This window comes from Lygodium microphyllum, chromosome 6 (genome assembly GCF_053477565.2).
Source record: "Lygodium microphyllum isolate KBCC chromosome 6, Lygodium_microphyllum_v1.1.10, whole genome shotgun sequence".
Classification (NCBI taxonomy): Eukaryota; Viridiplantae; Streptophyta; class Polypodiopsida; order Schizaeales; family Lygodiaceae; genus Lygodium; species Lygodium microphyllum.
In genome coordinates, this window is record NC_141140.1 from 66,497,077 (window position 1) to 66,514,735 (window position 17,659).

General features: G+C 39.3%; 1 protein-coding gene across 1 annotated transcript; it reads right to left on the reverse strand.

Moving 5' to 3' along the window:
* Positions 1–1,960: 1,960 nt before the first annotated feature.
* On the reverse strand, positions 1,961–10,884 carry LOC148034643 (splicing factor U2af large subunit A-like). Its single transcript, XM_087679568.1, has 17 exons — positions 10,573–10,884; positions 9,879–10,141; positions 9,669–9,794; positions 8,993–9,060; positions 8,324–8,394; positions 8,180–8,224; positions 6,094–6,153; positions 5,665–5,722; positions 5,454–5,566; positions 5,265–5,380; positions 5,080–5,178; positions 4,785–4,860; positions 3,858–3,976; positions 3,630–3,798; positions 3,439–3,520; positions 3,290–3,357; positions 1,961–2,821 (listed from the first exon to the last, which is right to left on the reverse strand). The coding sequence occupies exons 1-17, from the start codon at positions 10,642–10,644 to the stop codon at positions 2,684–2,686; spliced, it is 1,743 nt and encodes a 580-aa protein (XP_087535694.1). The 5' UTR covers positions 10,645–10,884; the 3' UTR covers positions 1,961–2,683.
* Positions 10,885–17,659: the final 6,775 nt, after the last annotated feature.

The window sequence follows — 17,659 nt, forward strand, 5'->3', positions numbered from 1 at the left end:
GATAGCCTCCCTAAGGAATGGCATGAAGACACGCGAGAAACTATATTGGAAGAAAAGGGTTTCGAGTGGATGGAACCGTGGTGAGTCATCAAGGAAAAAATTAAGCAACTTTGCAATTTAGAAACATGGAAGATAAAGCTGAAGTGCTAAAGCAATCAAAACATATGGAGGGAAGCAAACTATGGATCACATATGAACTTACAACAACACAACTCAAAGCACGACTACATGAAATTGCCAAGATAGAGGCAGCTAGAAAGGAGGGCAATAAATATTTTATTAGCATGGCAAAATCATTGTAGAGTAGTTCAAAAAGTTCCAGCACTAAGTTTGTTTAGGGCAAATGGGCAATTTATCAAGATAGCAAAGCACCAAGTTACTTTTGGGTCATGATGTATTAATTAACTTTGATAGCTTAATATGGTGGGTTTTTTGTTTGTGCTAGCAAGGTTTTTTTTGTGTTGATGGCTCCCCAAAGTGAATTGTAGCTTAAAGCTTTAACTTGTGCCTTTGTTCTACATGCTTTTAAGGCATCTAAAAGGATGTAAAGATAAAACACACACAAGCACTCTCTCTCTCTCTCTCTCTCTCTCTCAAAACATGTACCTCTCTATTCTCAAACTTCTTAATCCTTAGATATCCCTACAAATTCACATGAAGACCTAAGCTTCTAGTTTTATATCTTTTCAATCCCTCTCCCTATGATATACTAGGAGCACCCAAGGGTGGGCATTAAACTTGGGCAAGAGCCCACCCATAAGATGTACCAATCACTTTCTCAAAACAATTTTGTTAATACAACCCAAGCCAACCTAAGGGTCCAAACCCATAGAAGAAACAAGTTCGAAACTTGGATGCAAAGAATATGTCCTTAATGAACTAGTTAGCAATAGAGGTGACTACAACTTATGTAAATATTGAATATGAAGTAAATGAAATGATCAAAGTGCAAGAGGATGATAAGGGAATGAGAACAAGAAAGAAAGAAGATAAACAAGGCATGACACTATATTTCTTAGTAGTCAATGAAGCTACACTACAAAGAAGATTGAATTCAATGCACATCTAGGAGGCCTTCCTAAGGAGTAAAATATTTTTTTGAAATTAGAGTTGGTGGATGAGTGCCATGAATGTTTGTAATCATAATTGCTGGGGATCAAGGCGATTAGGAAATAGTGCAAAGGGACACTTTATCAAGACAGCAAAAGCCAATGGGTTCAAAGTTCTCCCTTGTTTTTGGAGGACTTTAAACCGTTTGCACTAATATAGAAATTGTTGTTTCACAAAATTTATTAGTTAAGTCCTTAACTGGCTTGCACCTCTGAGGCAGCAAAATGCATTCTTAACTCTCCATCTCCAATGAATGGTATCAATAGTAGGACTGCCTTCTGAAACTCCATCCCAAAATACTGTTTATTGCATACACACTAAGGACAAAAATGAATCAAGGTGTCTGTCACATAGTACTCGTAGATTTTGAGTACTCTAGCCATGTTTAAGCTATAGTTTGCTATGTTATTTTTGCAGTTCGCTTTGGTTGATGACTATAAATCCCTCACCTAAAATAGATATTTGTACTCTACTCTTATCTTGGAATGTCCACGGCTTAGCAAACACTAAAACTTAAAAGGCTTACCTATCAACCTTGCAGAATGCATCAATTCCACTCAGTACCTATGTTGCATCCCACTTAATATTTCTATGTCGCATAGGTATTTAACTGTTTTGATGTCTCTGTACACAGCCTTCCATAAATTAATGCTTGTTTTCGGGTAGCTAAATGACCCCAATGCATTTCCAGGAATCAGACGACAAAGACACAAATTTGCCCACTGAGCAAACCTGAAAAATTCATTCACAAACCTGAAAACAAAAGTTGGGAGATAGTGAGGCAAGCAATTCTTGTTCAAGAGAATGTATGCAGTAATTAAGCGCAAGTCAGCACCTCATAGAGGGCACATGGAAAAATCACAGAAGCATATTATTGTGGTAATCCAGACAATTTACATCTCTCAGAGAACCACTGCAGTTTCTGATACCACCATGAAATATACATCTTAACATTGCAGATTTTGTTTTACCAATCCACAGCAAATAAAAGTATCAAGTCACAGTATTGTATAACTAGTCAGGAACAAGAGAAATTAAGCAGCTAGTTTGTGTTGAATAGCACCAAATTTGTGCCTCAGAGAACCACTCTGCAATTTCTGATACCACCTTCAAAGAAATCTGTCTTAACCTTGCAGTTTTTGTTTGACCAATCTACAGCAAATAACAGTATCCAGTCACAGTATCTGACAACACAGGGAACAGGGAGAAGAAACTAAGCAGCTAGTTTATGTTGAATAGCATCGCTTTCATTGATCCACAATGAATACTATGTTCCCCTGTAGCTGATCGTTCCATCTTTTACTCTAAACTAGACTCTCTTTGTACATAGCACAGTTTGAAAAAATAGCTTCACTACATCGATTAATGGAGCTTCTCAAGCCTTTTTGCAGGCATTTGTACCTGTAAAATGGATGTCACAAGAAATGAAAAACTCAAGTGACATCATTGGTCAAAAAAGTTAGCCATTTGCTCCTGGTAATGAGATCCACGAAAGCTCTGATTCATTCCACATGGCTGACAATAGACGTTTCAGTTTCAAATGCCCATTAGGTGGCAATCCATTCTCTGTTAATCAACCATCCAGCTCGCCTGTTAAGAACTTGTCTTCCGGATAGTATACAGCAACCACAGTATTGCCTCCAAACTTCCTTCCATTCAAAGATGCCTTTGCTTTTCCAGAGCCTTCTGTGTCAGAATATTCTACAAAAGCCTGTCAAAGAGTTGAGAATTAGAGATATCCTTTACAAGAGCTCTGGTTTTGAAGACTGTTTTCAAGCTGTACCACGAAATTGGCTAGCAGAAGGACATAAAGCTAAGGAATATAGGAGAAACTGGTCAACTGAGAACTTCACAAACTAAAGAAGCAAATATCTGAAGAGCAACAAGCAAGCAACGTGCAAACATAGGAGAAATGGGGAAAAGGGAGAAATTACCAACATACTCCTAGATTTTGTGGACATTCTCAACAGACCCCTCAGTTTTAAAAACTAACCAAAATAACCTTGCATCTTTTTTTGTAAAACTGGAGGGGCATAAGAAGATTTTGGTTTTTTGAAGATGGAAGAACATATCAAGCTCTTACCAAAGTAAACTTGTTTTCACGAGAACTCAAAAAAGTTCAAGCTCAATCTTACACATTCTTTTTTATGCCTGACTGACAAGAAAATAAAATACTCACCTTTCCAAGACCAGGCACTTCTTCCCCTGTCAAGTTGGGACGAGGAATAACAAGGTTGACAATATCACCTGGAGAAAAATAAAACGTCTAAGCATTATACAAGCCTGCACGTAAAGCAGAAGACAGACTGTATTGAATTCCATGCTTACCAAACTTGCTACACTCATCCTTTATGTCCTGATAAATATCTTCAAACTCTCTGTCATCCCGCAACTCATCCACTGATACCAGCTATTTTGTAGAAATAGATGTTTAAAGTGAAGATCAGATAAACTCGACGGATGCAGATTCCAAAAGAAACATTGGTATAGCACATGAAAGAAAAGAAATGAAACCATGCCTGTGTTAAGCACAAAACTTTAGTTGGGATTTCAGTAGCTACAACTCCATTTCCCATCCCTGGTACCATGCCCGGAAGGAGTCCAGTTGGTAGCAAACCTAAAGCAGCAGCACCAGTGGCCTGCAGCGCAAGTTTCTGCAATTCGAATCCATTGGTTGGCCACTGCAGCCACCCAGAGAATTAGAAATATGAATAAGTAAATGAGCAGGCCATTAAAATAAATGTTAGGAAGTACGGGACTGTGAGTAGCACTTGTACCCTGCTGTTGCTCGTCGCACTGTCAAGGTCTTATCTCCCATTTTCAAACCATTCAAGGCAGCACAAGCAACATCTGTAACTGCCGGATCCTGTCAGTGGCATTTCGAGCACGTATTAACACTAGTCTTGTAGGAGAAAAGCCACTTTTGTCTGTTTGGACCCTCTACAAAATCAGTTCTCTCTTCAAGGAAAAAGATTTGGGACAAATTGTTTTGCGGAAAAGTAACCAACACAAGAGTAGTTGAAATAAATAGAAGGGGTCAAAATAAACTAGGAAGTCTACATTTTTACAGCCACCATTAAAACCATTTTCACTTTTAAGTATGAAATTCACAATGATCCTAATCAAAATCTTCTCCAAAAGAATTTTATCAAACTGAATCTTTCATATATACACACCCTGCACTTTCATGAAAGAATTTTATCAAACTGAATCTTTCATATATACACACCCTGCACTTTCATGAAGATTATTGCAATTTGATGAAAACTGTCAACCTTTTCAACCACTAAAAATCACATTACTGAGTGTTTTTCCAATATACTTTGATGCACTTTTGAAAATCAAGTTTTTAGTGGCAAATTTTTACATGAAATTTGTCCTAAACCTTTGACTCTAGTATCTGACAACATTGGTAAAGTCCCGTAGCTAATTTTTACATGAAACTTGTCCTAAACCTTTAACTCTAATATCTGGCAACATTGGTAAAGTCCCATCACATTTTGAGATTATATGCACATTATCTTGAATATATACTATAATCGAGCCTGAGCAGCCACTTTTGGGGCAAATTACAAGACTAGTGCTAAATAATTATTTCACTATTGTTTAAGCGTAAAACAACCAATACATTTGCAGATATCCTGCATTGTTGACAAAACTTTCAGAAATTATACCTGATACACACAAAATGCATAACCCTTCGAATTTCCAGTTTCTCGATCCTTGACAAGATCAAAACCACGCAGAGCCCTGTAAAACACTGTTTAGTATCAGTCTGCAGAAAAGATCATTCTCAACATTGCAAGCAACCAACCCAAATAAAAAGCCAACATCGAAGAATGCATGAGATACAGCCTCATGGCTATGACATTACAAAGCTACAACAGGTGATACCACATTATCCCAACAGCCATAAAACAACAAACATAACTAAGCCCAAGTATTAATATAGCATAGGTATTAACTCACCCAAATGATTCCAGTAGCTCCTTTATCTGAGCTTCAGTCAAATAGTAAGGAAGACCACCGACAAAAATTTTGTCAGGCCCATCAGCACCACCTGTAATTCTGTAAACACAGCGACAGTATTAACCACAGAAACAAAACCAGCAAAGGACTTCATCAAACTTCATAGAAGAATCAGCAATTATTACCCAGGTGTAAGCCCAACAGCTGCAAGATTCAAATGAGGGCTTGGCTGACTCGGCCCGAGCGTGGCAGCCAATGAGGGATTATAGTCACTAGGCCTCCTAACTCTCACTGACATGCCCTGTTGAAGGATAACCTTTGTAAAGCCAGTCCAGATAAAAAATGAGAACTTACAGCCAGAAATGTGAAGATACCTCAAAGACTATGCCATCCAATGCCATGGCATTGCTTGCTTCTTCAACAGTCCGCATCTCCACAAAGGCAAACTTTTTCTCATGATTTATGTAGACATTTACTACAGCATCGCCTGCAGACCAAATTGAAGTGTGGCATGTTACGTGCTTTCATGTTTTGTAATGTTAGAATTCTATATACACTAAAGTAGACACTATGTTTCCTGATTACCTGGTGCACTATTCCCGCCAATTGCTTGCATAACCTGGCTAAAAAACGTTGCAATAGTCTGAAGCAAAACCAAGAACCAATGTTAATAAGGTAGTAAAAGAATACACGAGATAAAGTTCCAGTGCACTAAATCACAAATAGTGCACACAGCTTATAAAAAGCTAGCCAGGCTTGGTCAGATCCAATCTGGGGATTTTGCACTCTCACATGGATCATTGGAAGTTACCAATTTTCAAAAAGGAAAAGACATTCATGTATACAGGAATTGTCTACCTCTGCTTTGAGAATACATAATTTCATTTTCTTTATTTCTTTTACAGCCAAAAAAAAGCCAGCATGTGAAAAGAAACTAAACTTCAGTATGTACAGTAGTTCTTTTCTCCTTTCTTTTAAAATGTAAATAAGAGATCCTAAGACTACAGCATATACCTGTTCATTTGCTAAAGGGGGTAGACCACCAACATACACCCGTCTGGCATGCCTCATTGCCTATCATGCAAAACAAAAATTAGCAAAGTACAAGAAAGAGCTCCTTCCCAAAGGGAGGATGGATCTCAAAGAATAGTTCTAAATACTAAAACACATTCAAAGATTGGTAAGTGTGCAAGACAAACACGATGGCTCCTCCAACATTTCTACCCTGCTTTCCTGCTCCCCATGCCAATCTAGTATCACCTAATCCTACTTGCTCTTTCAATGCAACCGGATTTAACAAGATCAACCATCCAGCATACTTGCTTAAGAGTTACTCAAAGGGGGTCCACAAAAACTTGACACCCAACTTGGCCAAACAACCTATCTACATATCTCCAAGCAAACTAGTACCAATTGGATAATGTGAGATGTGTTAAAAAGGGTAAATTACAAGGGACTGACTAAATTGAATGTTGTCAAGAAAGAGTGTCTGCATGTCTCAGTAAGAGTCATTCAAGAACATTTGAGAAAGTAAGATTTATACGTGTGTCTATTCATTAAGTGCAAACAAGTGTCTAAAATAGTAAGAGATCCAGTATACGCATGTGTGTTCATACTTTGTATATACAATGCACATGTATACATCCACACATGAATGAGTGCAAGTTATGTACATGTGCGCGCGCACTTGCTCATGCAGATATCTATATATTGTTGTATGCATGCTACAAGGTTGCTGACATTATTCAGCCATCAAGATTTTCAGGGGGAAGTTAATATAAACCTCCTTGGCCTCAAGGAAACTGAGCCAGCAACCAAAACAAACACCCTAGCTGTCAATAAGAGAGAACAATAAAAAAGACAACAAAATCACAAACACTCCCCAAAAGCTACTCAGATTTCCCAACAACTGTCCCAAGCATCGAAATCAAGAAACCTTGTGAGATTGGAACAGAAAAGAAAAACAAAAAAAACATTAACACCTACTTATGAACAAGGAGCAGAGAAGCACCTGGAGCTTGGCTAAATTGATTCATGTATACTATCACTAGCATTAACTAAAAAAGGGTTCAAGAACAGACAATAAAACTATCAGATTTTCTAAGATGGTAGCTTGATTGAAGTTGACAGCATGACAAAAATCCGAGTGTCAAAAATGACACTAGAAATCATAATAGCAAGAAAGGTCCAACACAAGCCGCAGGAATCAAAGCCAGCGTAATTGAGACAGAGAGCAACCCAAATGCCCCACACCTTTTGAAAAAAAAGGGGGAAAGTGAGTAGCTCTGTGTCTATACATAAAATACAAAGGAGTGTCTAAGATTGTGCAGGTTCATGATTTTCGTACATCGTGTAAACAATGAACATGTGTATATGTGCATCTATCCATAATATAGCCCAAAACACCCACTCAAATGTTTAAAAACCTTCTAAGTTGTTTCTAACATTACATAAGCTCACTAACGGTTTGACCAAGGAATTGAATAGCAACCAAGTTTTGGATGGACCAATACAAGTTGGCCAGTAGCCCATACAAGTTGTTTCTGACATTACATAAGCTCACTTATGGTTTGACCAAGCAATCGAATAGCAGCCAAGTTTTGGATGGACCAATACAAGTTGGCCAGTAGCCAGGTTTCCATAAGACCAATACAAATTGGTAATATTTTGAACCACAAAGTTACAGAAACATAAATCTTGTTTCCATTTCTCTGAATTCTCTGTTCATAAATTTAAGACAAAGCATTTAACGGTCATATATGTGCACATGCATAATTTCACCACATTTCTTAAGTTTCAAAGTAATGCAAGAGGTCTTAAAGCTCTTGTGATCCACCTTCACACCACCACATGACTGAGTCCTACAATGAACATCGTGTATCGTGTTTAATCATAAATAACGTTACTGCTATACTACTACTTAACCCACGATCCCACATCTATTTAGAAAATTACAGTGATTTAGAACTCACAATATAAGCCATAACAATCTAATCGTTATCATGTGCTAAACAAGCATTCCCATGCCAAAACATTGCCTGATATTCATTTGACATTTTATCCCTATAAAAAGGTGACTGAAGTGGAAAGACAAAACAACCTGTTGAGTCATGGCATGGATGGGCATAGGTGAAAGAGCTCCAAACTGTATAAAAATCATAGCGGTGTATCAGAGAGGTTCAATATCAGTTCCCACCAGATTATATAAACAAAATAAGGAAATAGACAGCTCATCATCCAATACCTGTGCTCCAGCAAAAGGGAATCCCCCAGGTAAAACAGTAGGCAATGTTGGAGAGACACCAGCCAGCTGACCTGCAATTTATCAGCTCATTATAGCCAAAAGACCAAGCTCACAATCCAACACTTCACAGTAGACAAATAAGGTCAATGCTGCTGCCTTGCCCAACAGCATGGCTTATAACAAATGCCAGTAGCGAATTTGCTAGCCTCCATGTGATACAATTCACAACCAAAACAACAGTTCCTTCTGTACTAATGTGTTTGTGAAGGCCTACTCAGTGAGGGCTGATTTCAAAAACTCGAATTTGTGCATAGCTACCAACGAAACAAAGTTGTTGAGTAAAGATGATCAAGGATCAACCGACATAGGTGTATCAAATCCTCGTTGTATATAACACCCATGGTGGGCAGAACCGGGCAGAAAAGCCACGTGACTCAGGATGCCTTCCGCACTTAAAAAAAACAACAACAAAGGACAAAACCAGAAAACACCAGAAAAAAAGAGGGATGTCCTTAGTGCCAGTTAAACCGCCAAAAATCAATTTTGATGAAGATCTTAATACAAAGCATGTACTAACCATGTGTGCAATGCATGCACTCCAATATTGAAAGAAGCAGCATGGCTACATGTGCAAGATAATATCACGAATTTCAGAAATAAGAGACACACCTGGTAATGTGGCTCCTGGAACAACAGCTGCACCAGGTGGAGCCATATCAAATCCACTAGCTCGCTTGCTGCATTGAATTACATAAGATGACTATAACATAGTAACTGTGTAAACAATCACAAAGAGCAAATTGCAATACACAACATTTGGCATACATTTGCATGGCCAAAGAGTACAGCCCCACTTCCCGAGAGTAAACAGCACATTGTGTACCAGTTTCTCTGTTAATTCAGATACCAAATGATCCAGAAACATTTTTTCCAGGGAAGAACCATGAAGATGAAGATGAAGATGAATACATTATTGATTTCAAATGCATCATACCAAATCATTCTAATTTGAATTACTAGATCCCTTGGCCTTGCAAGCATGACCATTTCCACAATGTTGTTAAAGAAACAGCGAAATAAAGATGATCAGGGAACCTGATTGCTAGAGGAGAAGAGAAAGGAAAGCTGCTTAGCAAAATAGCTATAGAGATCACAGAACCAATTGCAGACTACCCTAGACAGTTTCAATCACAGCATACAGAATAATCCTAAATTTGCATAAGTCCATCAGCATCAAGAAAAATAGATGCACCACCATTTCGCCAATGGTGTTAAAGAGTTAAAGAAACAGGTAGAAAATCTAATCATTAAGCACAAAATATCACCCAGTTGTTTGAAAGTTTACCTCTTACGATCTCGAGATCGAGATCGGGAACGAGACCTTGCACCATCTCTAGATCTCCCCCTTGATCTGGACCGAGTTCTATGGCTATGCCTCCTTTCTCGATCATCTTCATAATCATGATGCCGTCTGCAAATAAGTGAGCTCATGTCATGCACCAGCACTCTAATCTTAACATACATTTGAAAAATCTTCCCTCCAAATCAAACTTGCCTGTGGCGTTCTCTGCTTCGGTCTCGACTTCTTCGGTCCCTATCATGGCTTCGCTCCGTCTCACGACTTCGTGCTCTGTCATGGCTCCGATCCCTGTCATGGCTTCGCTCTCTATCACGACTTCGATGGCTGTACTCGTGCTCCCTATCATGTCTGTCACTCCCACCCCTACTGTAATCAGCATCCCTATGTGTATGTTCCCTGTCTCTCTGCCATTCTCGTCCCTGGCTTCTTTCCTCTTTGTAAGAATCACGTGATGCACCCTAAACAAATACAAAAGACTTAATCTGTCACCACAACTGCCAAAACGCTGGAGCCCAGCAGCCATTTCAAAGTCTTTGCATGTGGAATCGGATGGAAACCAGCTGAGCATACAGTAAACTCGTACAAATTGACCAAACCCTTGCTCTACACTACATGTCATCCTTTGTTGTCTCCTGTTTCCCAAAAAAGTAACAAAACAAACCAAGCAAACAAAAGACAAGCGAACCGCATTGGCATGTCTGCATAATTCTAATAACAAACTCTTTAACAAAATCCTGCCTCCATGAGCATACTGTCGAGGGAGAGGGGGAGGCAAATTTAAAGTGGCGAAGGAGCATCGGAATTCTCAGCTACTAAGACGAAACCCTAAAAGGCCTGTAAAAAAGGCAGAACAGGGGAAGGAGGTAAGGGAGAGCAGAAGGATTCTCACCTCGTAGTGCTGACGATCGCTATTTTCCCAGTCCTGGGGCGAAGGCTCGCCGTACACATCGTAGCCGGCCATGTCCTGGAAAGCTTGATGCTCAAGCCAGCTTAGCCGTCTCCCAGACAAGGAAGGGATTAGCTGCGTCCAGACGAGCAAGAGATGCGCGCGACTTGCTGAAAACGCAGGCAGACACAGACCACAGACAGAGAGAGAGAGAGAGAGAGAGAGAGAGAGAGAGAGAGAGAGCTACCGCAAGCAAAGGGGGTGAAGAGAAAACGCCGAAGAGGTTTGTGTGCTTCCAAACAGCGAGATAGCAAATAGCTCGCACCCTTCCTTAAGCGCCCTCCCCCCCGGGGCCCCGAAAAATAAAATAAAATACTAACCCTCTCATCACTCGTCGTTACTTTGGCTAATAGTTTTGTCATTGACATTATATAAATGCGCTTATTTTCATCACCTAATATCACCAAACCCGGTAGCTCAATTGACATTGAGATAATATGTTCAATTCCAAGTCAAGGGTTCCAATCTCACATGCAACAGTGCAAGCACTTGGTAGCTCAAATGACAATGAGATAGTGTGTTAAACTCCAGGTCAAGGGTTCCAATCTCACGTGCAATAGTGCAAGCAACTTGTATATTGTAAAAAAAGTAATTATGGCTCAATGAGCTAGAATGCATCCAAAAAGTGATCTACACTTAATCAGATTGTGGCCAAATATGATACATATGGTGTTTGTATAGGTATGAAGCTATATGAGAGACTAGAGTTACATAACTATGATATGTTCCACTTAAGGTGGACTTCTAGTCAAGGTGATGGATTGATCACCTTGAGTGGTTTCCTAAGCAATTTTAAATTGTTCGCCAAGGTGTTTTAACCAACTTAACTAACTCACTTGGTCTATATGTTCAACATTGACTATATATGAACAACCTTGAGTAACATCAAATCAGTCAAGGTGAAAGATCGCCTTTAGTGGTTTGTAGAATGACCTTAGGTGAATATCACCTTCAGTAGTTTTGTGTTAGTCAAGGTGATGGATCACTTAGAGAGAATATATGCAATATACAACTAGTCCATATGGTGCAATGAAGTGGTCTAGCAGACATTGTCATATTCTCCTTCATGCGTAGGTCCATAAGTTGCTTCAGCCAATAAATCTGACTTGCTGAACTTTTCTTGTCATAGAGGTTCTTAATTTTATCCCAAAGCTGCTAAGCACTCTGTGCTTCCTCAACCACATTGTAATGCACCTGTTCAATGAGAGACAAGATGAGGATGGACTTATATAACTCATCAAGCTCACCCCATTCGTCATCAGCAGGCTACTCGCCATGCATCCTTAGTGGCTTTATCTACGATTTATGCATCAATACTTGCCAAACTTGGCTCTTCCAATAGGCATAATTCGTACCATCAAGCTTAATGATGTTGAAGATAGCAATGTAAGTGGAAGAAGAACCCATAATGCAATCCAAAACAGTGCAGAAAGTTCAAAATTGCTTGTTGTTTTCTGCTGTAAACAGCCAAAAATACCACCAAAACCAAGGAAAAACGACCACGAACTGATAGCTAATGATGCTGCCCACCAAATACCATCAAAAGTACATAAAATCAGGATGATTTAGCATGAAAATTCCACATCAGTCCATACATATGAGAAGCTCATTCTTGTGTGTGGCCAAAAGTAGCTCTCTTCTTCTTCTTCTTTTTCTTGTTCTTGCTTGCTTGAACTTGTTCTTGAGAGAGGGATGTGAGAGTGTGTGAGGGTGAGGGACTGTGGTGGAGAAGCTCTCCATATTCTCTTCTCTTCTCTTCTCTTCTCTTACTCACGGCAATGCATTTTGGAGTGTGGAGCTTGAGGATGGAGCTTGCTTGAAACTTGCACTTGGATCGTGGAGCTACCGGAGTGCTTGGGGGAGAGGAGGCAACTCGATCAAGCATGGAGGTAAGCTCACTACATTTGTAGAGAGAGACAGCACGTCAGCTATATGAGAGGTAGCCATTAGTGCTGAGCTTGGAACGCTTGAAATAATAAGTGGTCCATGGGTCTTGGCAGTTGACGCCTCTATAGATAGGATGTTGGACAAGTAGCATAGCTTGCATTGAGGCATTCTACTAGAGATAGACGGCCTCATGATGACTCTTATAAGCCCTCCTTAAATTAAGTCTTAGTTACAAATGCAGGAGAGCCTCTCACCTATGATAAGGCTATGCGTAGGGGTGACAATTACTCCTAGGAGTGGGCTATGCAGTCTTAGATCGACTTGTTGCATAATAATCATACGTGGGATTTGGTTTCCTTGCCTAGTGGCAAGAGGGCTTTGCCTTGCAAGTGGGTATACAAGTTTAAAAATACTCCTGAACACCCCAGGCAGGCATATAAGGCTAGATTGGTAGCAAAGGGTTTTAAGTAAGAGCATGGTGTTGAATTTGATGAGGTATTCTCTCTTGTGGTTAAGATGACCACCCTATGATTGGTCTTGGCTTTGGTTGTCTAGCTTGACTTGGACTTGTATCAGTTGGATGTCAAGACGACTTTCTTACATGGAGACTTGCATGATGAGATATACATGGAGCAGTCTAAGGGCTTTGCAAAGCCTGGAATGGAACACCTAGTGTGCAGATTGAGGAAGAACCCTTATGGCTTGAAGCAGGCACCCAAGGAATGGTACAAAAAATTTGATGCATTCATGCAGTCAAAGGGCTACAACCGTAGTGCTATGGATCCATGCTTGTACACGAAGAAAGCTCATGAGATGGTTCATTATTGATTTTGGTACTCTATGTGGATGACATGCTTTTAGTAGGGAAAGCTCATGAAGAGCTAAATGCTCTTGCTCAGCTCAAGAAGAGCTTTGAGAAGAAAGATCTGGGACAAGCCTCTCATATACTGAGCATGCGCATTATGTGTCACAAGTCTCATGGACTACTCTATCTGTCACAAAAGGAATATATCCATAAAGTCCTTGAGCACTTCTGTATGTAGAATGTGAAGCCTATTGGCTGTCCATTGCCTTCTCATGTGAAGGTATCATAGGTCCATTGGCTGCATACATATGAGCAGAGGGCCGAGATGGCCAAGATTCCCTATGCATCCACAGTGGGCAGTCTTATGTATGCCATGATAGCCACATAATGAGATATTGCATTTGTAGTTGGTGTTGTGGCACGTTATATGGCTATACCTAGCAAGAGGCATTGGGAAGCCATGAAGGGTATCATGAGGTAATCGAAGGGCAATATTGATATGTGTATATGTTATGGCAGCCATGATACAGGAGTTGTGGGATACACTAACTCTAACTATACAGGACATGTAGATAATAGGAAGTCCACTTCTGGCTGTGTGTTCACTTTTGTTGGAGGTGATGTTTCATGGATTTCTAGGGTGTAGAAATGCACGGCCCTTTCTACTACACAATGGTCGAGTATATTGTAGCCACTGAGGCTTGTAAAGAGGCCATTTGGTTGGGTCATTTGGTTGCTAACCTTGGTATTGTAGATGTTTTCCCTATACTGCATTCGGATTCTATGAGTACTATCCAATTAGCCAAGAATCAAGTCTTTCATGTGAAAACAAAACACATTGAGATGAGATATCACTTCATTCATGAGGCCATTGGGGAGACAGGTCTATTGACCTTGACCAGAATCTTGTAGACTTGCTCACGAAAAGTCTCTCTACAAAGTGCTTTGCCTTCCTCAGGAGGTTGATGGGCATTGGATGAGATGATATCTTTCCTTATGCTATTGTATCTATGTATATGTTGTACTATCTTTTCTTTTTTTCTTTTCACTCCTCATTGAGGTAGATTCACCTTTAAGTGGGAGGTTGTTGGGAGTAAAGGTGCCTCTGCCTAGCCACCCATGTATTAGTACACTAATAGTACACCCGTGCACCTGAACACTGCAGGCGGTGGCACGGGCCCATCAATGTCATTTCATTCTTTATTCTTTCAGTGGCATTTGAATAAAGGGAAGGCTAGTCTTTAAGGCTCACCTCCCTTCAATCTTGAGCTCTTGCAAGACATAAAACATACCACAAAAAGAATGCACACAAGATAGGAAGCTGAAACCCTAGTCTCTCTTCTTCTTCTTCTTCTTCTTCTCCTTTACTATATGAGTCTACCAAGAATAAGAGAGAGTACATCATATATAATATACAAGCAATCCATAATGTCAACATGCTAAGTAAAAAGATGACTAGGTAGATATTCTATAACTCAGGTAGGTGGACTAACCAGTTGTAATGTATCATTGAAATGATATGCCGATGTAGGTACCAACCACATCAGTGATATGAATGCAAAAATGGTAATCCAAATATGCAAGTGTTAGCTCGTGTTGAGCTTGACATCTCAACTCTCCCTCTCAAGCTCAATCCCATGACCTGTACTCCAACTAAGCTTCAAAAATACTGAAGCTTTTTTGCTAGTAAGGCCTTGGTGAAAATATCTACAACCTGCTCCTCTGTGCTCACATATATGAGATCAATGCCACATGCTAAGGCCCTCTCTCTAATGAAATGGTAATGAACCTTAGTGTGTTTCGTGCATGCATGAAACACTAGGTTCCTAGCCAATTATATATTGCTCATGTTGTCACAATAAATGACAACTCTCCTATCTATCTGTACCCCCAAATCATCAAGTAGCTTTAGCATTCAAGCTACCTCACATGCTGCTATAGCAACACCCTTGTACTTTGCCTTTGTAATCAATAATGCAATGGTGGGCTATTTTTTACTACTCCATGTCATAGCCCCACTCCTAAAGGAAAATACATAGCCATTGGTAGATTTCCTATCAGATACACTACTTGCCCAATTTGCATTTGGTAATCAAATAATTTCACTACCGATCGAGCCTCATAAAAGACTCCATAATCCAATGTGACCTTAAGGTGCCCCAAGGTACATCTCATACTATCCATTTGTGGCTTATGAGGCACTTGCATAAATTGACTCTCTAAGCTAATTGTGTAGTTACAATCTGGGGGTCTAGTAATAGTAGTAAAGATCAAACTTATCACCATCTTCACGTACATTGTGGGATCCTCCAATATCTCACCTACATTAACAGTTAGTTTCACATTAACATCTAATGGCACTAAGATTGGCTTATAATCAGCCATACCATACTTCATCAACATATCCATGATGTACTGCCTTTGTGAGAGCCATATCCCCTTATATGTTCATATCACCTCAATGCCAAGAAAGTAATTTAGCTCTACCAAATCTTTCATATCAAATTTATGCTTGAGAAGACTCTTCACATGCTCCACCTCTTGTACATTATCACCCCCAAAAATCAAATCATCCACATACAAGGTAATCACAACAATGCCCCTATCACTCTGATAGCTATAAAGCAAGTAATTTGTATTTTCAACATGGAAACCAATAGAGAGAAGATATTGTGCTATCTTGTCATGCCATGCTCTTGGTGCCTATTTTAGCCCATACAAGGCTTTGTGTTGCCTATACACATAATCGGGGTGCATGCCCTCATAACCCTATGGTTGCTCCATGTACACTTCTTCTTATAGCTCACCATGCAAGAATGCATTCTTTACATCCATTTGATATAAAACCCAACCTTCTACTACAGCTAACTGCAATGACAACTCTTACAGTAGCCATCTTTGCCACCGGAGTAAATATCTCCTTATAATCAAACCAATAAGTTTGTGCATAATCTTTGGTAACTAGTCTTGCCTTATATCTACTCACACTACTGTTTGTATTATATTTTACTTTGTAAAATCACTTGTAGCCTATAGCTTTTCTTCCCCTAAGATAGTGCACCAAATTCCAAGTCTGATTTGCATCCAATGTAGCTATTTCTTCATCCATGGCTTTCTTCCAATGCATGTGACCAATAGCTTCCTTAAAATAAGTGGGCTCAACTGATTTTATAACCTTTGCCATATATGCATAATGACGGGAAACATAGCCATCATATGTCAACCTATTTATGGAATATCTTACTCTCGTTGACCTATGCATTTGTGGAGCACTTTGTGATCCTTTTACATCAGCCTTGGTATTTCTTACAATAGGCATACGAATAACTAAATACCCGACTCCTCATCCATTCTTTGATCTTAGCCATTAGACTCGCCATCTACATGTGAATAGCCTCCAAAAAATATTTGGCACACCAAGTTACATCCGGACTCCATACATTTGAATGTATAATATCAAGTAAATGATTGTTTTCATGTTTATCATAAGGAAATGCCCAATAAAAACTAAGTTCTTTGTGATGTTACACACATACAACACATCAACCAAACACTTGACTTTTTCATCGCAAAGAGAATGGGACACTTCCAATGTGAGTAATTAGATGTGTTGTATTGTTATCTATTTCAAGAAAAATTGACATTTCAAGATTTTTCATTTCTTGAAACCATTCTCCATGAGACACCATGTGGTTAGAGGCACATGAGTCTAGATACCATACATAATCAATCATTATTGCTAATACATCTACATTTATTGCATTCATCATGTACTACATAACAACCAACTTCTCATTATCAACTTGATTGCTAGTAGAAGCATAATTGTTATGTTGTCTTCTTCCATTTTTGTTATTTTCACCTCTTCTCTTTTCTAGAAAGTCATATGAAATATGACCTTTTAACTACAATTATAGCATTCTCTATTATCATAACTTGCACTTTGTTTATACAACATCCTCTATGGCTTCTATTGCCTCAAGATTGTTCTCTACTACTGTGGCGTCTACCACCATGACCTCTACCTCTACTTGTATTAGAGTAGAACACTTATTTTGAACTATTTTTGCTTTGTGACGAAGATCTAGCAAGTCCCAAATTTTTCTATTTTAATATCAACATAGACATTAAATCTACAAAATCAAGGATGTTGTCTCTTGTGTTTATGGAGGTTTGAAACAACTTGTACTCCTCACATAAGCCAACCAAACATGCATACGCTATACCATCATCAACCTGTACTTTAATAGATCTAAGAGCTTCAATAATGCTCTTAATCGTCTATGCATAGTCATTAATAGAAGGATTGGCATGCTTGACATTGTTTAACTTAGACTT

What these genes read in the sequence shown, in the direction of transcription:
- LOC148034643 (XM_087679568.1), bottom strand. Translation starts at nt 10,644, where the DNA reads ATGGCCGGCTACGATGTGTACGGCGAGCCTTCGCCCCAGGACTGGGAA. An exon ending in GCTGTTGGGCTTACACCTGG is followed by an intron (nt 5,179 to 5,264) that starts GTAATAATTGCT and finishes CTGTGTTTACAG; the next exon opens with AATTACAGGTGGTGCTGATG. An exon ending in GAGCTACTGGAATCATTTGG is followed by an intron (nt 4,861 to 5,079) that starts GTGAGTTAATAC and finishes AGTGTTTTACAG; the next exon opens with GGCTCTGCGTGGTTTTGATC.